Source organism: Mustelus asterias, chromosome 26 (assembly GCF_964213995.1).
Source record: "Mustelus asterias chromosome 26, sMusAst1.hap1.1, whole genome shotgun sequence".
Lineage (NCBI taxonomy): Eukaryota > Metazoa > Chordata > Chondrichthyes > Carcharhiniformes > Triakidae > Mustelus > Mustelus asterias.
The window spans coordinates 15,953,437-15,978,597 of record NC_135826.1 but is presented as its reverse complement, the minus strand read 5'-3'; the positions used below and the strand labels follow the sequence as shown (position 1 = coordinate 15,978,597).

At 46.1% G+C, this 25,161-nt stretch overlaps 1 protein-coding gene across 1 annotated transcript in view; it reads left to right on the top strand.

Annotated features, from left to right (window-relative positions):
- The window catches only part of LOC144479483 (procathepsin L-like), a 31,325-nt gene extending 13,711 nt beyond the window's left edge, over positions 1-17,614 (top strand). The window contains exons 5-9 of the mRNA XM_078198203.1: positions 72-370; positions 8,552-8,776; positions 10,176-10,338; positions 16,143-16,248; positions 17,240-17,614. Of these exons, the coding sequence (XP_078054329.1) occupies positions 72-370; positions 8,552-8,776; positions 10,176-10,338; positions 16,143-16,248; positions 17,240-17,339 (893 nt within the window). The 3' untranslated portion in view covers positions 17,340-17,614. The remainder of the gene's footprint in view (positions 1-71; positions 371-8,551; positions 8,777-10,175; positions 10,339-16,142; positions 16,249-17,239) is intronic.
- Positions 17,615-25,161: the final 7,547 nt, after the last annotated feature.

Genomic DNA, 25,161 nt, shown 5'->3' with positions numbered 1-25,161 from the left:
GACCGATAAAGAGTTCAATGAACGCATGAATGGATTTCTCCCAATCCAAGCTGACAATTCGACTGAAGAAGTTGATGGAGATGAACTTGACGAAGATGTAGAAAGTGATGGAGGTGAAGATGAACTTGATGAAGATGTAGAAAGTGATGGAGGTGAAGATGAACTTGATGAAGATGTAGAAAGTGATGGAGGTGAAGATGAACTTGATGAAGATGTAGAAAGTGATGGAGGTGATGATGAACTTCACGGAGATGTTGAAAGTGATGGAGGTGATGATGAACTTGATGAAGATGAAGAAAGTGATGATGATCTGACACGCGTGTTTGTCGACTGGCGTGGAAGCGGCTACGTTACTGCAGTGAAGAATCAGGTAAAAATCAGACAGAATTATTTTAAACATTATTGGGTGGGATATTAAAAGTCAACGGCTCTCCAAATTTTCCCATCCTGTTCATGACAATACCTGCCAAAAAATCCCACCCCAAGTGTGAGGTTCTGATTGGCTTGGAGGAAGGTTTTGCTTTGGTTTTAGATTCTTTTGCCTCTCCTGCTTCCTCACTGCAGCTTTGCTGTGCATTGGTTATGGTTAGGCAAAAATCATGCTGTGAGTTGTCTATTTTCAGTTAATTTTAGTAACTGAAAGAGACTATTAAATGCAGTATTCCAAAGTATGAAAGCTTTATTAAGATGTTCGAGTAGATTTTAAAATAGTACCATGATAACATACTAAATTAGACTTTCAGATCTAACCAGGAAAAACTCAAACCGGAAAAGTTTCCAAGATGCTCTCTCCAAGCTCCTTGTTTATGTCCAGTCAAACTTCATGAGCATTCCACTGTGTACTTTAATTATACACTGTTTAATTATTCAGATGCCAAAGAAAAAGTTAATGGTATATGTATTTTACTTGGTAAACACCACTCAATCTGAATGTAAGTTGTAGAGGTCGGAGGAATGAGTTCCTGTCCCTTCACTTTTTAACCAGTGCAGCTAATTCCACGTTCTGGTTTTCCTATGGCAGTGTCTTACTTAATTATTTAAACCAACACATTGTACCAATTGGAATGATCAAGATAATTATCTGGGTAATGACAAAACCCACTGATTTTTTTTAATTTCAAAAATATACTTTATTCATTAAAAAAACTCTCAAATAAATCATTGCAAAACAACATATCCAAAAATTACAAACAGTTCAAAAAAACAGTCATTTTTACAATACTATACGATGCTTATTTACACGACATTACATTCATTACATTTCAAAACTTAAAACTATATACAGACATCAGATTTTACTGCATGCTGTTATTTTTCAGTTTAGCACACAGTTACGCAGGCCGAGGGTGTTCCACAGTTACCGGGCCCTCGGTCTGCCTCGGTTGAAAGGCTTTACACTGTGGCCTTTCGCCATTGTGCCTTTGCGGCAGCTGCCTCAAGCTTGAGCGCGTCCCTCAGCACGTAATCCCGGACCTTGGAATGTGCCAGTCTGCAACACCTCGGTCGAGGACAATTCTTTCAGCTGGAAGATCAGCAAGTTTCGGGCGGACCAAAGTGCGTCCTTCACCGAGTTGATGGCGCTCCAGCGGCAGTTGATATTTATCTCGGTGTGCGGCCCTGGAAACAGCCCGTAGAGCAGAGTCCTGCGTCACCGAGCTTCTCGGGACGAACCTCGACAAATACCACTGCATCTCACTCCAGACCTTCTTTGCAAAGGCACATTCCACAAGGAGGTGTGCGACCGTCTCATCACCCCCGCAGCCGCTTCGAGGGCAGCGTGCGGTGAGGTTGAGACCTCGATCGTGCAGAAAGGATCTGACGGGGAGTGCCCTTCTCACCACCATACTCTAGCTCGTAGTAGTTGAAGCTATCACTAAATTGTCTCCCATCATGTGAGACTGTCAAGGGTAGCTGTGCCCATTTTAAATTCACTATTACATTACTTGATATACATGTCATTAAAACATAAGAAAAAGAAGCAGGAGTAGCCTATTCAGCCCTTCATGCCTGCTCCATCACTCAATATGATTATGGCTGGTCTTCCACCTCAACTATTGGATGCAATCGCACATCTTTCTTAAACTCATTTTGTCCAGGCCTGAAAGTCATGCATAATCGCTTCAGGTGATTAACGTAGAGCCCATACGATGATGTAATTTTGCTGTTTCTCTGTCATATCCTCAATCACTTCCTGTCATTTTATTCTACATATCCCATTAAATATCATTTCATCTCAGTTCTAATCCCTGGAGGAATTTACATTATCATTAAACATTAAAACATGCTCTGAACATTCACAAGTCTTAACCTCTTCTGAGGTCTTTTATGTTTCAAAACAGCAATCCATGTTGTACTTGTTTCACATTGTTATTTCAAAATTACTCGTAATCCAGAGAGCAGTCTTGCCGGAATGCCAGGACTGGTTGAACTTTACTTATGTTTTCCTGATGAATGTTTGTTCTTTAATACACGACATGTATCAGGAGTTACTGAGATTCAGTCATTGTTGCATTTAGAAATTACACAACATCCATGACATAATTACAATCTGAATTAATTCAGTGTTCTCAGGGAAGACATGATTTTAGTCTCTTTATCTCATTTTTAAAGGTTTTTTTTTCTGGTCTTGTATTTACAATTCAGATTAAACCATCCAATCAGTTCCCTCTTATTTAAGCATTGTCCAAGGTTCACTTACACTTAGATAGTGGGCCCGATTTTACCATTTGGAGTCTAAGGGCCGGATCTGGGCGTAATACAGATCCGAGCCCGGAATCCTCTTTGCAGCGCGCCCATACGGTTTTTGCCGGCTCCGGTCCCATCCGCACTGTGGGCGGGGCTTTGCGCTGGCGGAACGACCGGAGCTCTGAACTGCGCATGTGCAGTTCAAAAAAAATCTGAAGCGCCCGGGCGGGAAAGAAAAAAAAGCAGATCGAGCGGCTCTCTGACACATGGAAGAGTTGGCAATAATTATTCCTGCTCTTGTTAGAGAAAATATTGTTCTAACAATCTGATAACGCTATTAAACTCAAAGCTTTTGTCGAAAGATTACACTTGCATCTATTTCAACTGTCTACTTTTGTCTCAGTAATGAATGTGAGCTGCTTGGGTTATTTTGGGCTGATTGTGTCGACTTGCAGGCCGCAAGTGAAAAATAAAAGTGTCTGTTCATTCCTGTTGTTACAGAGACATCTCCCCATCAACATATTGTAGAATAAATATATAACAAACCCAGGACTTGTAGCATATATCCTGAAGCAATAGTTCTTTAGAAGAAATTTCTAGTCCCAGGAACATCTAGGATATACTTAAACAGTGTCAGAAATTTAATATTTTAGATCAAATGAATGTGATGGTAGTTGACGCAGAAAAATTAGTTTATTAACTTTCTGAAGTGTAACAATATTTTGAAAAGAGATGCTTTTTACTGTTAAAGGATAGGAATTAAAACATTCAAATGTTTCAATTCCTACCCTTTAACAGTAAAGATAATGAATGGTTTACGTGCCTGGAATGGTTTACGTCCTCCCCCCCACAACCAGAGATCCATCCTCCCCCCCCTCCTCCCCCCCGCCAACCAGAGATCCATCCTCCCCCCCTCCTCCCCCCCACAACCAGAGATCCATTCTCCCCCCCTCCTCCCCCCCACAACCAGAGATCCATTCTGCCTCCCTCCTCCCCCCCGCAAACCAGAGATCCATTCTCCCCCCCTCCTCCCCCCCACAACCAGAGATCCATTCTCCCCCCCATCTTCCCCCCCCCCGCAAACCAGAGATCCATCCTCCCCCCCTCCCCACCACACACTCGCAGAACCGCCACCGACCCGGGACTGCAGAATGGTTGCGACTACAAGACACCCGTAAGTACCGGAGAGGTTTCGGACTCCATCCACCTACCTCCTCACCAACCCTCACTGAGGAAGCGCCGGCTTCCGACTTTTATTCAGCAGGTCGCTAAAAGTGCGGATCCGGATTGGGCCGCGCGGTGGTAAAGTGGGATTTGGCAGTAGAGTTGGGCGGACAGTTCATTAAATCGATTTAAATGCATGCTAATACATTTAAATCGCCATGCCGCCCGATTTGGGTGCAGACCGGATCCGCGCCCGTATCGGGTGTCGGTAAAGCCGCGATCTGCTCGGATTGGGTGCAGATCGCGTTAAATGGCCGACGCCCAAATTTACCGTGATTTCACGCACGAAAACGGGCACGAATCTTTGGTAAAATCGGGCCCAGTGAGTAGTCCAGCCAGACGTTAAAAATGGCAGATGGAGTTTAATCTGGACAAGTGTGAGATAATGCATTGTGGAAGGTTGAATGCAAGTAGGAATTATAAATTATTGGGAGAACCCTGAGGAGTATTAACAGGCACAGAGATCTGGGCGTACATGTCCACCGATCATTGAAAGTAGCAACGCAGGTGGATAAGGTAGGCAAGAAGGCATATGGATGCTTGCCTTCATCGGTCGGGGCATTGAGTATAAAAATTCGCAGGTCACGCTGCAGCTGTACAGAACCTTAGTTAGGCCTCATTTAGAATATTGTGTACAATTCTGGTCATCACAGTCCCAGAAAGATGTGGATGCTTTGGAGAGGGTACAGAAGACGTTTACCAGGATGTTGCCTGGCTTGGAGGGTATTAGCTATGAGGAGAGGCTGAATAAACTCAGTTCATTCTCACTGGAGCGGCGGGGGTTGAGAGGTGATCTGATCGGGGTTTACAAGATTATGGTGGCATGGACAGAGTGGGTAGTCAGATGCTCTTTCCAAGGGTAGAAAAGTCAAGTACTGGGGAACATAGGCTTCGGGTGCATGGAGAAAAGTTTAGAGCAGGTGTGCAAGGCAAGATTTTTACAGAGGGCGGTGAATGTCTGGAACGTGCTGTCCGGGGAGGTGGTGGGAGCCGGTACAATAGTGGCATTTAAGGGGCAACTAGACAAACACATGAATAGAATGGGAATGGAAGGATAGGGATTCTGTAAGTACATATGGTTTTAGTTCAGGCAGGCATCATGATCGGCGCAGGCTTGGAGGGCCGAAGGGCCTGTTTCTGTGCTGTACTTTTCTTTGTTCTTTGTTCTTTATTGCTATAAAGAGACAGAAGACCCTCCAGAACTCTGTTGGGCACAGGATCCTTTTAACTGCTATCAATCATAAGTTGCCAGTAGCAATAAATAATATTAACCAATTACTCAACAATATTCCACAAACACCAATTACTCTCAGCATTCATCTTTTTATCATCTCAAATCAGAAATCAAGATTTTCACCAAATTTACAACAGCAAGAATTTCACTGTGGTCACTATCAAAGTCTGGTTGCCACAATTCAATAATTTGGTTCACCTCAATAACCCCAATTCCATTCCGTAATATTTTGAACAAGTAAATTGATCAAAACCACTTACTTACAAACACCCAGTGAATGATGTCATCTTTAGTTTTGATCTTTCTTCAGGCACCTTTCCAAATGACTGTAAAAAACTAAATATAAATGAAAAAAAAATTAGTCTCACAGCAAAACACACAATCTGACTTAAAAAAGGGAAAAAGATAGCGGCCAGGATTCTCTGGTCTTGTATGCCCCACCGCCGCTGCCAGCAAGAACAGAGAATTTGGCGCTCAGCCAAGACTCCATTCATTGCAGCAAGACTGGAGAGTCCCAACTATGGGCGGAGTCGGAGAATTCTGGCCAGTGAATTAAAAAGGACATTCCATCCTGCTGGTGCTCAGTTCTAAATTCAGAAACCACGTCCCCATTCAAACCTTCTCTTTCCTGAACAGTTCTTAATATTCTCCTCTATTGGGATGTCAAAGGGGTGTACAGGCAGTGCTCAGACTTACAACACAATTGATTCCTGAAAACCACATTGTAAGTTGACATGTCGTATGTTGGAACTGATTTTCCGATCGGAATGATGGTACAAATGGGGGATTTGTTCCTGAACCAAGGCCAGAAATCCCTCATGGTCACCCAGTGGTGTAAAATGCTCTCAACTCTTGCCCTGTCAGGTTGCTGAGGCTACTGTTGATGTCTGCACACTTTAGCACAAGTTCCTGGTATGGTGTTGGGGGAATATAATGAAGCTATCGATCAGTGTGAGTTGCGTGTTTAACCTTGAAATTCTGTGAGTCTGAGCGCATATTAAATCCAATAAAAGTGTATAAATGCATTAAAATCAAGATAGTTGCACTGAAAACATTCATTTCCAAACTCATCAAGATGGTTCGGCCTGTCCAGTTATACAGATGAGTGGCACAGGACGTAAATGTGTGCGTACGACTGTGCGCGGCATTGTAAAGTCGAAACCAACAATGTAAAGTCAGAATGGGGTGTCAATTTATAAAAGTAGAGCACAATTCACCCCGTTCACCCTGGGTACAAATCCCCGAAATCTCACGAGACGGCCAAACCGGGATTTGCAGCAGTGCGATCTCGGTTCGAGATCTTCACCGCCTCCAGCTGGTGACGTGAACCTGATTTCCATAAAACCAAATAAATGTCAATATAATTTAAGAACTTGATGACGTATCATCCGCCCATGACATATGCTCTTCTCCCCCGCCCCCCCTGCCCTGCCATCCTCTCCTCACCTCCCCACCTGGCAGGGTGTATCACTACTGGTTTTCAGGGCAGCACAGTGGCACAATGGTTAGCACCACGGTCTCACAGCGCCACAGACACCGGTTTGATTTCGGCCTGTTTGGCGTTTGCACGTTCTCCCCATGTCGGTGTGGGTTATCTCCGGGTGCTCCGGTTTCCTCCCACACTCCCAAGATATGCAGGTCAGGTGGATTGCCATGGTAAATGCGCAGGGTTAAGGGGATAGGGCAAAAGGGATGGGCAGGGTAGATGCTGTTTCAGAGTCAGTGCAGACCCAATGGGCCGATGGCCTCTTTCTGCACTGTAGGGATTCAATGTCGGAATTCTATGGTTCAAAAGTGAAAACCAGTCATGGTGACCAGGGGATGTGGAGGTACCTGAAAGCCCTGGGGATTAGGGCAGTGCCCCCTGAGCAGCACCAAATGGGCGGCGCCAAATGGACAGTTCGTATAAAGGGGGTAGTGCCAAGAGGGCTCTAGCGGGGGGGGGTAACTCTCCTTCATTTGGAGGTGTCCCTCTTATGTGTGGTTGTGGGGGAGGAGAGAGGGGAGAGCCTCAATGACAGCAGAATGGCGGGAATGGCTGTCATCCTGCTTCCCCCTTTCTGTCCCTATCTTTTCTGAACAATTTATCATTGAACATTAGCAGCCTAGTCCTCACCATTAACCATGTTTCCATTATTGCTGCTGCATCATATTTCCACTTCTATCTTTGTGCTTGTAACTCACCAATCTTATTGACCACACTTTGTGAGTTCACATAAATGCATTTAAACCTGTCTTTGTAGCCCTTCTTACTCCACTCCGATCTAATGTGGTACTACTTCCTTCTCATGTATTATCCAACACTCTCACTTTTCTGTTTTCCTGGTACCCAACTCGCTGTCAATTTAGTTGACACTCTCCCTTACCAGAGCAGTGAAACTGCGTGAGTTTATTGGACCCAGACCTAAAGGGATGTGACTGGTCCTTTTTGAGTAGATACCTCCTGTACCAGAGCTTGTCCCAATGCCTAAAAGCCCTCATTTACCTCACCTGAAGCAACACATTGATCCTCCCTATCTTCCTGTTTCTCCGCCCGCGAGTGGGAAGAGTAATCCAAAGTTACTATTCTCGAGCTTCTACTTTTTATCTTTCTCCATAATTCCTGAAAATCTGACCACAGGAACCACAATGCCTGTCCTCTCGATGTCATTGATACTGACATCTACCACAATTTCTGGCTCACTCCCTTCATCCTGCAGAATATTCTTCATGATGTACTTTACCCTGACATCAGCGAGGCAACATACCACGCAGGACTCCTGATAACATTTACACAAACACCTAACTGTGGAATCTCCTTTAATAATTACATTTCTATTCTATACTGTCCTCCCTCTTTGGGGTCACTTGCCCATTGATGCCATTCTCTGGACTGCACCCTTTCAAGGTGTTGTCACTCCCAGCCATCTCCAATGCTGTGTATCTGTTTGAAAGTGACGACCCAAAATATTTTAAATTCCCGTTTCTTTCTCCTCCTCCTGATAGTCACCCATCTCCCATCCTGAACTCTCCTGGGGAGTGACCACCTCCTGGAATGTAGAATCCACTGAACTCTCATCCTTCCTAATGTTGAGCTGCCCCTCCAGCTCCACAACCCTGAGCTGAAACAGCTGGAAACACTTCCTCCACATGTGGATTTATACCTGGGTCATGAGCAGCGGGGCTTACTTACTTTTCCTATGATTCCATCCCTAACTTTTCTTATTAAATTATTCTGCTGTTAACCGAGGCTCAGCAAGAGTGGAAACAAACCCTGTCATTCAGACACTCACTGATCCCATGTGTTTCCTGGAAATTTGAGCTCACATTCTCAGTGTAAATCTGTACCCCACCTGACAAGAAATGGAAAGAAGATTTGTTTTTTATATCAGGATGTTTTTAATGTGATTTTATTTCTGTTATTACCAGGGAAACTGTGGTTCTTGTTGGGCTTTCAGTGCAACTGGTGCCATCGAAGGACAGTGGCGTAAGGTAACTGGAAAACTGATTCCTCTGAGTGAACAGAACCTGGTTGATTGTAGCAGATCATTTGGTACCCATGGATGTCGAGGTGGATGGATGTCATATGCCTTTGCGTATGTTCTCAGAAATGGAGGAATCAACTCTGCTCGAGATTATCCATATACTGCTCGGGTAAATCTCATTTTAATGCAGTTTCCAATTCACCAGGTACAATGTTTACAGCATTCATGATATTAGAGTGTGGAGCCCAGTCCAAATCGAATGAAAGCTGACATCCTACTTTGGATCAATTCTTCCCTGAGAATCTGCTCCCAGGTTTCCACCAATGTCACCGTCTAACCAGCACTAGGGAGGGTGAGAGAATATCACCTTTCAGGAAGGGGCTAGATCTCCCTCTCATTTCTCCCCTTATCTTGTAATGATCTCTCAAATCTCCACTCAACACCTCCTGCTATCATGCAGATTGAATGAGGAGTTAAGAGTTTTTCAGTTCATATGTATTCCTGCTCCCCGTTCTGTGAGGCAGAATGTTGATGTGACAGGCAGCTGAATCAACAGATCATTGAACAGACTTTGCTTGATCTGTGGAACATCCAACATCACCCAGTACAACAGTTACCATGGCAACACAATGCCATTTCCTGTCAGGTGGGGTACAGATTTACACCTGTTGGACTTTAACCTGGTGTTGTGAGACTTCTTACTGTGCTTACCCCAGTCCAACGCCGGCATCTCCACAACACAATGCTGCACAGAACTGAGAAAAATGAGACTGATGTGGAGATGCCTGCCTTGGACTGGGGTAAAAGCTTGTGTGGCTTTTGCTACCAAATAAACCTGTTGGACTTTAACCTGGTGTTGTGAAACTTCTTACTAAAAATAAGACTAGCAGAGATTATTTTAGGTTCCCCCAAACGCCCCATCGACTGCTCAGTGACTCAAATATAAGTTGCATTTCAAAATGAGGAAGTTCCAGTTTGGGGTGTGACCTGCACACAATTATTAACATTTTTTTGGGAAAGCTCAAAGTTGGTTTGCAAACTATTTGAAAGACCAGCCTTTGTGTAAATCAGCTCATTTGGACAGAGAGGTGTTTACTCTTTAGGGAAACAGTTAAAGCTGCAATTTGATAGTTTGAAGTTTTGAATATTGGCTGTGATTAAGAAGCGAATTGGTTTGAAAGTGTTCCCTGGTGAATATTTGTGCGAATTGCCTTTCGTGCTGTTGTTGGCCGGAATTCTCTGACCTCGCCCTTGGCTGGGATTCTCCGGTTCCTGAGTTTCTGCAGCTACTCTAACTGCAGCATTGATGAGAAGGTAACTGAGGGACACACTGACCAAAATCTTCCCACCAATAAACAAGAAGGAGATTCTTCAACAATTACCACATTTATAATTGTCCCATTTTCATTTAAACATGGGAACGATGGTTGTGTTTACAATGTCTGAAACACGGATTCATTTTTAATATCCAAGGAGCTGTTAAAGATCCTGTAAAGATATCACTGGAACTTTGTAAAACATCACATTGTTAATCAATCTTAACTTTTCACATTTTCTTTAACATCCAGAATGATGACACATGCAAATTTCAGAAAACAAAGTTTGTTGCCAAAATCAGAGGATTCAGACGTGTCAAAAGAAGAACAAGGCGTTTAGCACGAGCAGTGAGAAGGATCGGACCAATATCTGTTGCTATTGATGCAGGTGGACCTTTCCGCTGGTATAAACGAGGTAAGAGACAGAAGCTGTGGATGATCTGTATCAATCAGCCTATTCACCAATTCTCTATAAAACATTAAAAAATTACACCCCCACACACACTATTTTTTATTATTAAGTTTTTTTCAATATTTCTAATGGAAACAACTGTTGTCCGGGGTATTTCTAATATCCTGCGGACTCACTCAACCAGCACTGTGTAAAATGGATTTTACTCAAACACTCTGCATATATCAGGCAAAAGGACTGCCAATTGATCATTAATTCATAAGTTTCAGCTTCTAATATTCGTTGAATCTTTTGTTTCACTGATGTGTGCCTGTCCCATGTATATAGTGGTGATTTGTTTCTCAGGAAATGTATAACTGTCCTTTTACACATGCTAATGTGTCCTGGTGCATCTTTGGTTTTCAATTGTCTGAACTCGAATCTTGCAAAGGGCCTGTCTCCAAGCAGACTGTATTGGACTGGGGTAATCCCAGCATACCTTGCTTTTAGGCCAATTTCGATCTCAGTTTTTATATCATTTTGCTGTGCTTGCATTTCTGGCTTGATGTTTGTCAGCAGTTGGTTTCCTTTCAATGATTCTATTTGACTCAAGCAGTCACAGGCTGCAACACAACCATCGCCCTTCACCTCCTTCATGTTTTACCCCCTGCCCCAGTGCTACATACTCTCCAGTGTTGTCTGCAGCATGGGGTTTGTTGTAGGTAAAAAACCTCTGACACTATTAGTAGATCAAAATGCAGGTTTATTTTCACAATTGTGGGAGAAGTGAGGTTCCTAACAGTGGACCCCCAGCCTTCTCATCGAACACAAGTAAGAACAGAGTTTATATATGTCCCGGGCCCCGCCCTCATTACATTGCAATGCTCTAAGATGTCTGTCATTGTTCATGGTGAGATTCTTGTTGTATTAGCAGTATCTTCCTCTGCGTAGTTTGTTCGATCTCCAAGGCCATGATTGTTCGTCATTTATATCCTTGAAACAACATCACAGGTTTTGCACAAACAAGTTAACTAATCTACATGCAGGTTTGTATAATACTTTATATCAGGATAAGATGAATAACGTATGATGAATATATATATATGAATCTATGGTGATTCAAAGACAGAAGGCATACATGCCAACTCCATCGTGTTAAACAAAGGTACATAAAAATGGAGACTGTTTAGCTTATTTCGAGCTGGGTTAATCGCATTTCTTGATAACAAATGGAGACAGAGGAATAGCTGTTCCTTTTATCTGGCACAGACATGAAAAACACCGAACTCTGACAAAAACATGGACTCTGCAGTGTTCTAAACAAAATCACAGAGTTCGGGTCTTACTGCTTAAGTGTGACAAGGGTCATTAACCCATTCCCGACTGCAGGGTTAAAATTGGATCAGGCTGGTAATCACGCGTGGGAATCGTAATGGACAATTTAGCCGTACCCATTCATAGTGACACAGGCAGCTCACAAACGCTGTGCTGTCTGCTAATTTAACTGCTAATGATGTTCAGTTCAGTGCTGATGTGTTGTTGAGTGACTGCACACCTCAGCAGGGACACAGGTTGGTGTGAAGTCAGCAACATTTAAAGTGAACCTGTATGACTGAGGTGATTATCCCTTTAATGATCAGTCTGTCGAGGAAGGGTCACAAGACCTGGGGAACTGATTGGGGAACAAGGTGGGGATCTCCATGGTAAGCAAGGGTTTCTATTCCAGAGCCTTCCAGAAAGCCAAGCGCAGCCAGAGGCTCTGTATAGCCTCTACCTGTAAATAAATATGTTGTTGTTTATCCCTAAACTGGCAAACAAGAATTATTACAGGAACTTAAATCTAAACTGTGCCTCTTAAAGGAGCAGGAGCTGGAACTTGGGCAGAGACTCTGAGCAGAAAGAGAAGTGGAAATGGTGCAACAGGCCAGACAGCAGCTCCTAGGTTCTCTATCAGGGTAGCGGGCATTTACCAGTGTGATGTGCTCAGCATGTCGAACATCACGCATAACGCTGTAAGTACGGGCACTTTGGAGGCCAGCTTTGAGGTTGAGAACTGTATCCCAGAGTTCACATATCCCACAGGGGTCAGCACCTCTCACCCCAATTCGAACAATATTCAGACTGATCCTAGCTGGTGAATGCCTGCTATCCTGGCACGGAAGGATCCTCCCCCAATACATCAGGGACCTGGGGTGAAGGTTAGTGCACGTAGCAGTACCATGCAGCCGTAAACTGGATCGGTTTACGAACTCCCAAGAAACCTGCCCTTTGTGCGGTCTTGTGGAGTCCGTGGTCCACGTCTATGTTAATTGTCTGAGTCTGCACTCCTTTGTTTGTTACCTAAAAATGTTTTGTTGATGTTTTGTTTGCACTTCTGTCCCACGCTCCTGATTTCCGGGCACCCGGTGCGGAGGGGGACGAGGAAGGCGGAGGAGCTCCTCGTGAACCTGCACCTGGGCCTGATGGGACTCGCTCTGAACAGGTCCAGGCAGTGGGCGACCAAGGGGGTCATCCAACCCGACTGTCTGCCCCTCTACCGCGGATACATTCGTGGCCGGGTGTCCCGGGAGACGGAGCATGTGGAGTCCACAGCCACCATCGAAGCTTCCGTTCCCATTGGGCCCCGCAGGGGCTGGGGTGTATTACTGACCCTCTTATTCACATTTTGATTTGATGCTTTAAGTTTCCTTCACACTTTGTTTTTTTTGCTTCAGGTGGTTCCCCCACTTTTTAAGGGTTTACCCCTTTTACTTTGTCCTTCAATTTATTTAATTTAGTTTATTTGGTTTGCCATAAAGATGCCTGCGACCCTGGCAGCAATCATGGTGCTTTCATTCTGCACCCACCCACCGTCCCCTCAGTACTTGAGTCACATGTCAAACCAGAGAATGGTTGCTCGGTGACAAGGGGAGCCTGCTGCTACATTGTGCTGTGTGACAGCAAAACTGAATGGGAAATGTGGGCAATGGTAAACATTGAGACAAAAACATGAACAAACATGATCACAATTGGAAATGTGTAACCGAGACATGATTTTTAATTACATATCAGTCCATGCACATGCTGAATTTGGTTGAAATTGGGGTTAAAATTGGACAGAATAGAAACAGAAAATGCTGCAAATACTCATCAGGTCAGTCAGCGTCTGTGGAGTGAGAGGCAGTGTTGATGTTTCCGGTTGGTGAGTTTCTGTCAGAACTGGGAGAAGTTTACAATATGATGGGTTTTAAGAAGAGGAAGTCAGGAGGGTGGAAAAAGGGAAAAGTCTGTGATAGGCTAGGAGACAGAAGATTAAATGATGAAAGGATCTATTGATGGAAGGCCAAAGGGAGTGGTAATGAAACAAGGAAGGAAACTAAAGCTGTGTCCAGAGCAGGCGGGAAGGGCAGACATGAGTGAAATAAGTCAGCAGAGGCCGGTGTCCCTTCATGCTAATTGACAAACTCTATTATAGTTCATAGAGTGCTACAGGTTCCGTGTCAGCATTCGGAGTGCCAAGAGGCCTGACACTCCCAGTTATATATACAGAAAAAACTCCCTGATTGGGCAGGCAATAATGAGCTCAATCAGGGAGTTCATATTCCAAGAGGCCAACCTCAATGGCCTCACTGAAGTCATTACACCCCTCTCCCCCAAGCGCGAGGAACCTTGGCAATTCAAGAGTCTCATGGGTCAATTTTGACGTTTCGGCCCGGGGTCCAGATCTTCCAACTCGACATCCAACATTGGAGGGGTGTATCTGATAGGCGCATGTCCCTTTTGTAGCGAGAGTTCTAGTTTGCCCCCTTCCTCAGGTGGCAGAGGAGTAGCCGCAGCTTCATCTGGAGTGTCCATTTCGGACTCCAAAGTTTTAACTACGGGCGACGGAGAGGCAGGGATGGACAGTCTGGATGGACACTCCTCAGATCCCGGCCCACTCGGCTGAGTCGGCTCTGGAATGGACTGTGATTTCGAGGCCCACATCTGATGGAGGTGTTTTTTCAGGAGGATCTCTCCCATGCCTATTCTGTAGGGCAGTAAGAAGTCTCACAACACCAGGGTAAAGTCCAACAGGTTTACTTCGTGGCACAAGCCACTAGCTTTCGGAACGCCCACTCACCTGATGAAGGAACGGCGCTCCGAAAGCTGGTGGCTTGTGCTACCAAATAAACCTGTTGGTCTTTAACCTGGTATTGTGAGACTTCTTACTATGTTTACCCCAGGCAAACGCCGGCATCTCCACATCATATTCTGTAGAGTACAGGCCTCATCCTGTACTCAACCGTCCAGGTAACCATGCAGGACCATTTGCTCTCAGACTTTATCACCAGCATCCAATTGCCTCTCCCAATGACTATTGTTGTGCCTTCTGTGTTGGGCGTCCTGTTGCCTTTCCACCTTTCCCCCCAGGCTTGCGAATAGCAGACTTAATGTGGTGTGGAGTCACCTGCCTAAGAATAATTCTGTGGGTGTTTTCCTGTAGTGGCATGTGGACTTGTCCTGTAGTTGAATAACTAACAGGGGAGTTTGGTGTCTATTCATGCTGCTGCCTGTTTTTTTAACCTGGCTTTTAAAGTCTTGACTGCACTTTCTGTGAGCCCCTTCAATGCCGGGTGGTATGGTGCCATCCTATTATGTCGAACCCCATTCGACTTCATGAACCGGGTGAACTCCTGGCTGGTGAAAGCACAGGTAAAGGTGGCCTACTTAAGGCATCTGAATTTGCCACTCGACTTCCTGGCCAGTGCTCCAACTGATAGCTGTAAGCCGCCAATAGCAATGCCCACCGCTGGATCCGAGCCAATGCTACTGGTGGCACCACTTTGTCCTCTTTTAATAGTCCTCACAACGGCTTGGTAACAATCACAAATTTCCACCCATTTAGATATTGATGAAATTTCTTCACTCCAAATATTACCGCCAAACCTTCTTTTTCAATATGGACGTACTTTCTTTCTGCTGCAACAAAGGCCCTGGAGGCATAAGCTATTGGCCATTCATCTCCATTCTTCCATCTATGTGCTAAAACTGCCCCGATGCCGTATGGAGACACGTCACGAGTGAGCACTAACTCTTTTCTGGGGTCGTAATGTGCTAAGACATTCGCTGATGACAGCTGTTGTTTTATTTTCTTAAAAACAAGGTCGTGACGGGCAGACCATCCCCAAGCTTGACCCTTTTTTAGCATTGGTATGGATTTCCCGTAGTACGTCACCAGTCCTGAAAATGACTGTAACTCCTGGATTGAGGCGGGAGACGGGGCATCTTTAATCACCCGCAGCCGGTCCCCCAAAGGATGTAGACCTGCTTTGTCCACTTTGTAACCCAGATAGGTCACTTGAGGTATGTTCTCCAATGTTCTCTGGAGAATGGCGCAGGCTGACGATACCCCAAAAGGTAACCTTGTGTATTGATAGAGGCCCTTTAGTGTATTGACTGTGGCATATTTCTGTGAATCCTCATCCAGCTGCAACTGCAAAGAAGCAGTGAGGATATTGGGATTTCTAATATGAAAAGACAATTGGCGGATTTTCAGCGCTCCCCGTGGCGTGTTTCTCGGCAGTGAGAGGCAATGTGCTGTTGGCTGACAGCGGAATCTTCTGGTCCCACCGCTGTAAACGGGATTTCCCAGTGAATACACCCCCTGCCGCACAGAAACCCACGGCGGAGGAAGGGTCATGTTGGCGGAGACCGGAAGGTGCCGTTGCTGGCAGATGGCCAGAAAATCCCGCTAAATAGAATGAAGTATAATGACAATAAAGATGATAAAAACTAAATATTTATAGGAAGGAATAAATAATTGCGTGGTTTACGATTACATCATATCAGAAATGAATGTCTTCCTCCAGGAATCTACAGGAATCGTAGGTGCAAGACTCGTGGAGTAAACCACGCAGTGCTGGTGGTTGGATATGGAAGACAGGGTAGAAGGTGGTTTTGGCTGGTTAAAAACAGGTATGTACTTTCTAATAACAACAACTAACTGATCACAGCCGGGGCAGTGACAGGAGCACTGGATTTACTCTGTCTTCCTGGGATAGGGAGGGAAACATCCAACAAAATTCCCACTGATCACCATCCAAAGACACTGGAGAAGCTGCAGAAAAGATTCACAAGGATGATACTGGAACTGAGAGGATAGATTTATCAGAAAAAGCTGGACAGGCTGGAGTTCTTTTCCTCAGAAAGGAGAAGGTTGGGAGGTGGCTTGATCGAGGTCTTTAAGGTTCTGAAAGGATTTGCTGCGGTCGGTATGGAGAAAATGTTTCCACTTGTGGGGGCGTTTGAAACTAGGGGTGATCAATATAAGATAGTCACTAATATATCCAATCAGAAATTCAGGAGAAAGCTCTTTACCCAGAGAGGTGGAACTGGGCACAGTGTTACCATGAGGAGTGGTTGAGCTGAATAACACAGAGACATTGAAGGGGAAGCTAGATAAACACATAAGGGTGAAAGGAATAGAAAGACGTGTTGATAGAGTCAGATGGAGAGGGATGGGAGGAGGCTCATGTGGAGCAGAAACACTGGCACAGACCAGTAGTATCGAACTTCCCGTTTCTGTGCTGCAGTCAGTTTATCTACGTAACCAACACTGAATAATGAGTGGGATTTTCTGGCTATTCGCCCCGGCAGCATCATCCGGTCCCGCCATTGGTGACTCCCCTCTCCGCGTGTTAAAGGGCAGCAGAGGGTGCGAATCACAGGAAACCACACTGACAGTGGTAGAACCAGAAGGTCCCACCACCGGCCAATGGCAGGCTGCCCCTGTTGCTGCAAAACACGCCACGCAGAGATTGGAAAATCTCAGCCAACGGCGATTGATGGAGGATCTCGATAACAAACATCAAAATCGATGAATTTCCAGTGAAACACACCTCAGTTCTCCAATCCTGTCACTTGAACAGAACTGTGATATTAATATCACTTTTTTCTTATTTTCCAGTTGGGGAACAAGCTGGGGTGATAAAGGTTACATCAAAATGGCAATGGGAGTGCGGAAAAACTGTGGCATTACTAGACATGCAATTTATCCAATCGTGTAAGGAGCCATGCGTTAAACCAGAGATTCATCGAACTCCCCCTGAAAGAATGATGGAACATTGCTGCTGCTGCTTACTCATTCTACACCATTGCTTTAACTTCCTGCTGCAATTTTAAAACGTGGCATAATAACAGCTTCTGCACATTTTTATAGCTTCACGTAAAGACCAATCCCATTGTGTATTTAATGTATGAACCACATCATCCAACTTGTGTAGGGACAATGGGCTGCATGTACTGGTGATGTTGAGCAATATAATAAACGCTGTCAGCAATCACTCTGAGAGTCTTTCTATTCCAAATCAACAATTCCTGGCATCAGTACAATGAATGAACAAGTGTCTAGGGTCTTAAACAAGGTGGCCAATGAGGCAGTAAATGCATTGGTGCCAATTTTCAATGCATGGAAAACACGAGCAATTCAGCACTGGGATGGCGTGGGGGCAGGGGAGTGTTTGTTATTGGTCAAACCTGCCATCAGCTGACATTGCAGGAGGCACAGGCAAGCTCTAAAATAGCCCCCTGGTCAAAAAGGGAAGGTTTGCATCAAAGCTTGGCAATGCTTGGACATATTTAAGTAGATCGTCACCGAGCCTTTGACTGTGAAGCTCTTGCTGCTTTTCATCTTCCTCATCACTGTATTCAAACTGTATTTTTCCCTTTAGCTCCGCCAATTTAAACTGACGTCACTTTTTATTGCCCAGTTTCCGAAGTTCAAATTCTCTCTCTTTTTCTTTTTCTTCTGCTCGGGTTATCCTTTCCCTTTCTTTTTCCCTTGCCTGCAATTCAGGCAGTTTCATCTCTTGTGCTTTTTGTTCCTCCCCTTCTCTGGCTTTCTCTGCTGCAATGGCCTCCCTTTCTTTTGCTTTTACAGCTGCAATTGCATCCCTTTCTTTGGCTTTCTTTGGCTTTCACTCCTCTCTTTCTTTCCTTTATTTTGAATTCAAGCTGTTTTAATTCTTCTTCATGTTCAAGCTGTTTCATTTGTAATTGAATTCTAGCCATTTCCAATGATTCTGATTGTGTTTCTGGTCATTTTAAATGCTGAACTATCGCCACAATTATCTCCCCCTTCCTTACGGTGTCAGGTAATGTCAACTGCAATGTTTTTGAAAGCTTCTCGGCCTTTTGGCTAAGATCAAGTGTAGTATGGTCGGCAGCCCATGGTCGGCCGCACTTGGTTGAGGTCATTAGGTTACACTGAAGCTTCATATGTTTCATATGAAGCAATTTTTTAAAGCGGCATCTCGGCCTTTTGGCTAAGATGCAAATGAGCTCAAGTCTTGGAGGAGGAAGCTCCCCCTTCTCCAATCAGCTTGGCTCATGTAGATCAGGCCCAGGACAGGGTGGTTTGGTCGCTCGCCCTGTCTTGTCAGCCTGGATCTGAAATGTCTCAACTTGTTGAGACTCTGAATTGGATGTGATTTGATTGAATTGGAAAAGTATAATTTTTTAAAAGTAAGAAAATTAGCAATAACCTTTATTAGTTACAAACAAAAACAAAACCACGATAATGTATAACGCTTAACAAATATATCTAAGATGTTCCAATCCAGTAAAAACTTCCCATCGACAAAAAACCCTTTCCACAGGTTTAATACAGCAAAGACTAATGCTCACGTGATGCTGGAACTGAGTCCTTTGGTTGGAGAATTGAAAATCCTGACCTCTCAGCCTTGTAACTTCTAGCAGCCCTCTGAATACATTCAGAACAGTTTGAAGTTAGAACAGCTTCCCAGAACACCAGGGAGAGACTCTGATCAAGCCACCAACAGCAGATCTTCTACTCCAGGAAGGCAAGAAGCCTTGCTTTCAGCTAACAGGCAGAATTTCCCAAATTAGAGAGATAAACACTTCTTTTCAGCTTGATGTCCCTTCTAAAACTCACAACTACAGCCAACCAAAACAGAAAAATAAAACCTTAAATTCACCAGGAAGAAAAAAAACCGTCCAAAACACATGACCTTCCTCCTAATAATGCAGAGTCATAAAGATCCCAGAGTAATAATAAACAACACCTTTTAAACCACTGAAGGAGCAATAAAAAGACTTCTAGCAGATGGCGGCAACAATGAAACCAAAACAGCTTATAGCTGCAGGGAACGTGATTTAAAAACAATCAATTTCTTAAAGGTACACTTATGTCTCCCAGGCAATGAAGGCTGCTCATTTTTTTGTTTTCAGTCAGAGCGCTGTGACATCAGCAAACAAGAATATTCTTTCATCTCAACTGTTGATAAATGTAGTGAAAAGCTGAGGGCATGGTTCAGATTCAAAGAACAAAGAAAATTACAGCACAGGAACATGCCCTTCGGCCCTCCAAGCCTACACCCACCATGCTGCCCGACTTAACTAAAAACCCCTACCCTTCCGGGACCACATCCCTCTTTTCCCATCTCATTCATGTACTTGTCAAGGCGCCCCTTAAAAGTCACTACCGTATCCACTTCCACTACCTCCCCCGGCAACGAGTTCCAGGCACCCACCACTCTCTGTGTAAAAAATCTGCCTCGTACATCTCTTTTAAACCTTGCCCCTCGCACCTTAAACCTTTGCCCCCTAGTAATTGACTCTACCACCCTGGGAAAATGCTTCTGACTATCCACTCTGTCATGCCTCTCATAATCTTGTAGACTTCCATGAGGTCTCCCCTCAACCTCCTTTGCTTCAGTGAGAACGAACCAAGTTTCTCCAACCTCTCCTCACAGCTAATGCCCTCCAAACCAGGCAACATCCTGGTAAATCTTCTCTGTACCCTCTCCAAAGCTTCCACATCCTTCTGGTAGTGTGGCGACCAGAATTGAACACTATATTCCAAGTGCGGCCTAACTAAGGTTCTATAAAGCTGCAACATGACTTGCCAATTTTTAAACTCAATACCCCGGCCGATGAAGGCAAGTATGCCGTATGCCATCTTGACTACCTTCTCCACCTGCATTGCCATTTTCAGTGGGACCACCACTAGTCACATCCAATGTCAGTACATATCCATTATCCCTACCTCCTAATATATATATCATTGCAAGATATCATGGAAACTAGAAGCAGGAGGAGGCCATTCCGCCTTTCGAGCCTGCTCCGCCATTCATTATGATCATGGTGGATCATCGAATTCAATATATCGAAACATAGAAACTAGAAGCAGGAATAGGCCACATCTCCGTGCACACTATACTGGTGTTTAGAAAACACAGACAAGCTACAGTCCTTCCTCAGGAACTGCTGCTATTGACATGAGACCTGGGAATATGAGATGGCATCCAAAGTGTGACAGAGTAAAGCACTTGATGTGAAGTAACACAACTCTGCTTACTCTTTAACAGGATCCATCACTAAGCCGCACAGTGAAATATTGCAATATGAGCTGATATAATAAATGATGCCAGGGCAAAGTGCGACGAGATACGAGTGAGCACCAAATCCAATCTAATGTATCACTGGAAACAGCGCTGCTGCATTGTGACACAGTGTGGTGAACCATAGATGGTTATCACTATGGGTACTGAACCATAGATGGTTATCACTATGGGTACTTGTACATATGTTACTCTTGTTACTGTTGGGGTTAGGGTTGGGGTGTTCCACCTGTTGGCATTGTTCTGTGGTACACTCCGGTTGGCTCCGCCTTCCTATAGGAGTATAAAGGTCACTGCACATCCTAGTGACCCTTTAGTCTGGGATTGTATTGTTAAGCAGTATGCTCTATTCTTGTTCCTAATAAAATCCTTTATTTCCCGGGTACAATCCAGCCTCCCGAGTGAATTAATCGCGCATCAATTTTATTAGCAACAATTTTGGTTTTTAAAAAAAACCATGGAGCAAATGTTAAAACCCGATCGGCTTACCTTAGTTCCTCCTGCCGCTGGAGCGTCGAACACTTTCGACCAGTGGTTGAAGTGTTTCCAGGATTATATCGACGCCTCAACAGCAGTCCAAAACGACGCCGACAGATTGCGGGTCCTCCACGCAAGGGTAAGCGACACTGTGTATGCAACAATCCGCGATTCCCAAGACTGCAAAGAGGCCATCGAATTACTCAAGAAGCTGTACCATAAACTGCCAAACGAGATTCATGCTCGTCACCTACTAGCCACTCGACGGCGGCAGCCCGGCGAAATGACGGGACAGTCCCTGCGCGAACGTCAGCAGCTAGCCAGAGCCTGCAATTGCAAGCCAGTGTCGGCTACTCAATACACTAACGATCTGATCTGAGATGCGTTCGTGGCGGGAATCGGCTCATCCTATATTCGCCTGCGGCTGCTAGAGCAGGGTAACTTGGACCTAGCTAAGACGGTGGAATTGGCTGATGCGATGGAAACGGCCTCCAGAAGTCTTGAAACCTACCCCACCGACCACGTGGGAACATCGTGGCAAGTACAGCCACCGACTGAACTCTACCCAGCGGCTCCTAGGAACTGCGCGATCGTGCTTTCAACTTCGGACCTGACGGCTGCGGCAGCTCCAGGAGGCCCACAGTGCTATTTCTATGGATTGGCGAAGCACCCTCGCCAGAGATGTCCGGCCAGGACGGTATTTTGCTCCGCTTGTGGAAAGAAAGGGCACTATGCTAAAGTGTGCCGAGCGAAGCCCCTTTCGAAGCCAAGCAGTGCTGCGTGTGACTCCCCAGGATCCGTCTCCTCGACTCCAGCTTCGTCGATGTCTTCAACCACGTGCGATTCACGGGCGCCGCCATTCCTGAGGACGACGACGCAAGACATGGGCAAACTGCGGGTGCCGCCACTTTCAACGCCATCGACCACGTGCGATCCATGGGCGCAGCCATTTTGGTCGACACCGGCCGCAGACAACCAGCAGGGGTCCTCATCATCGATCATCTCAGCTGCCTGCAGTTGCACTCGGGATCCAACAGTGGCATCAATCATCCTGGACCAGGCCAAGCCTCACAGACTCGACAAGTCCATGATGGACATAGAGGTAAACGGACGCCTGATACATTGTCTGTTTGACAGCGGGAGCACGGAGAGTTTCATTCATCCGGATACCGTGAAACGGTGAGCTCTCCGAGTACAAACTGTCAGGCAGACAATCTCTATGGCGTCGAGGTCCCGATCTGTTACCGTTCTTGGGAGCTGCGTGGTAACTCTAACGGTGCAGGGCACAGTTTATGAGAACTTCAGGCTCCTCGTGTTACCGCACCTTTGCGCTCCGGTACTCCTGGGACTAGACTTTATGGTCCACCTGAGGAGTGTGACCCTGCAGTACGATGGGCCACTCCCTCCACTTTCAGTGGGAGAACAGCAGCCTCCAAATTGCCCAGCGCGCTCCACGTGCAGTCTCTCGACACTCAAAATTACCCCGCCTTCTTTATTTGAAAATCTCGTGCCAGGCTGCAAGCCCATCGCAACTAAGAGCAGGCGTTACAGCGCTGAGGATCGGATCTTTATTCGATCTGAGGTTCAGCGGCTCCTCAGGGAAGGGATCATTCAACCTAGCACTAGCCCATGGAGAGCGCAAGTCGTGGTGGTTAAGACTGGAGACAAGCCCCGGATGGTCATAGACTATAGTCAGACCATTAATAGGTACACGCAGCTGGACGCGTACCCTCTCCCGCGCATATCTGACATGGTCAACCAGATTGCGCAGTACCGGGTGTTCTCCACCATCGACTTGAAGTCAGCCTACCACCAGCTCCCCATTTGCCCAGAGGACCGAAAAGACACGGCCTTTGAGGCGGATGGCCGTCTCTACCACTTCTTAAGGGTCCCTTTTGGCGTCACTAATGGGGTCTCGGTCTTCCAGCGTAAAATGGACCGAATGGTGGACCAAAACGGGCTTTGGGCTACCTTCCTGTACCTGGACAACATCACTATCTGCGGCCATGACCAGCAGGACCACGACGCCAACCTCCTGAAGTTTTTACGCACTGCGTCTCGCCTGAATCTGACCTATAACAGGGAGAAGTGTGTATTCAGCAAGCACCGCCTAGCAATCCTCGGATATGTGGTGGAAAACGGGGTCATCGGCCCCGATCCAGACCGTATGCGTCCCCTCCTTGAACTTCCCCTACCCACTAGCATCAAAGCACTGAGAAGATGCTTAGGCTTCTTCTCGTATTACGCACAGTGGGTTCCCAATTATGCGGACAAAGCCCGTCCGCTCATAAAATCTACCTCTTTTCCCCTGGCAGCAGAGGCTCATTTAGCCTTTGAAGTGATAAAAGCTGACATCGCGAAAGCCACGATGCACGCTGTCGATGAGTCCATCCCCTTCCAGGTGGAGAGTGATGCATCTGATTTCGCCCTGGCTGCCACACTTAACCAGGCGGGCAGGCCCGTCGCCTTTTTCTCTCGCACCCTCCAAGGCCCTGAAATTCGGCACTCCTCTGTGGAAAAAGAGGCTCAGGCCATTGTGGAGGCCGTACGGCATTGGCGCCATTATTTGGCTGGAAAACGATTTACCCTGCTCACGGACCAGCGGTCCGTGGCATTCATGTTCAACAACACGTTAAGGGGAAAAATTAAAAATGATAAAATCTTGAGGTGGAGAATCGAACTCTCCACCTACAACTATGATATCATATACCGTCTGGGGAAGCTCAATGAGCCCTCAGATGCCCTGTCGCGTGGAACATGTGCCAGTGTGCAGGAGGACCGGCTACAGGCCCTCCACAATGATCTCTGCCATCCGGGGATCACTCGGCTCTTCCATTTTGTAAAGGCCCAGAATCTGCCCTACTCCATAGAGGATGTCAGGTCGATAACTCGAAGCTGCCAGGTATGTGCTGAATGCAAGCCGCACTTCTACCGACCTGACAGGGCACACCTCATTAAGGCCACTCGCCCTTTTGAACGACTGAGTGTTGATTTCAAGGGCCCCCTTCCTTCGACAGATCGGAATGTGTATTTCCTCAATGTGGTTGACGAGTACTCCCGATTCCCTTTTGCCATTCTCTGTTCTGACATGTCCGCTGCCACGGTCATCAAAGCCCTGCGGAGTCTTTTTACCCTGTTCGGCTACCCCAGTTATATCCAGGGGTTCGTCGTTTATGAGTGACGACTTGAGGCAATACCTGCTCTCTAAAGGAATTGTCTCAAGTAGGACTACGAGTTACAACCCCAGGGGTAACGGGCAGGTCGAAAGAGAAAACGCTACAGTCTGGAAGGCTGTCTTACTGGCGTTGAGGTCTAGGGGTCTTCCAGTCTCCCGTTGGCAAGAGGTACTTTCTGATGCGCTCCATTCAATCCGGTCCCTCCTGTGTACAGCTGCCAACGCTACCCCACATGAGCGGATGTTTACCTTCCCTAGGAAGTCTTCCTCTGGGACCTCACTGCCGTCTTGGTTGACGTACTCAGGACCTGTCCTCCTGCGGCGGCATGTTAGGACCCGCAAGTCCGACCCTTTGGTTGAACAGGTCCATCTCCTCCACGCCAACCCTCAATATGCCTATGTAGCATATCCTGACGGGCGAGAGGACACGGTCTCTATCCGAGATCTGGCGCCTGCAGGGGACCTGGAAACCCCCGTCGCCCCCGCACCCCTGGTTAAGGTTCCTTTGCCCATTCTCTCCCCTCCTGACACGGCGCGGGCAGTATCGGGACCTCCACTTTATCCTCTTACTCCCGTGTACAGCTTGCCTGAGTCCAAGAGATTGTCGCCACCTCGAGGCTTGCCTGAGTCCAGGAGATTGTCGCCACCTCGAGGTCCACCCGTCCGTGAGGAACTGGAGGAGTCACTGGACACCACCTTGGAGAGAGGGTCACCACGGTCACCAGAACCGGCGCTACCGCCAGTGCTGTGGAGGTCGCAGAGACGGTGCGGACCTCCGATACGACTCAACTTGTGAATATATGGACAGTTCGTACT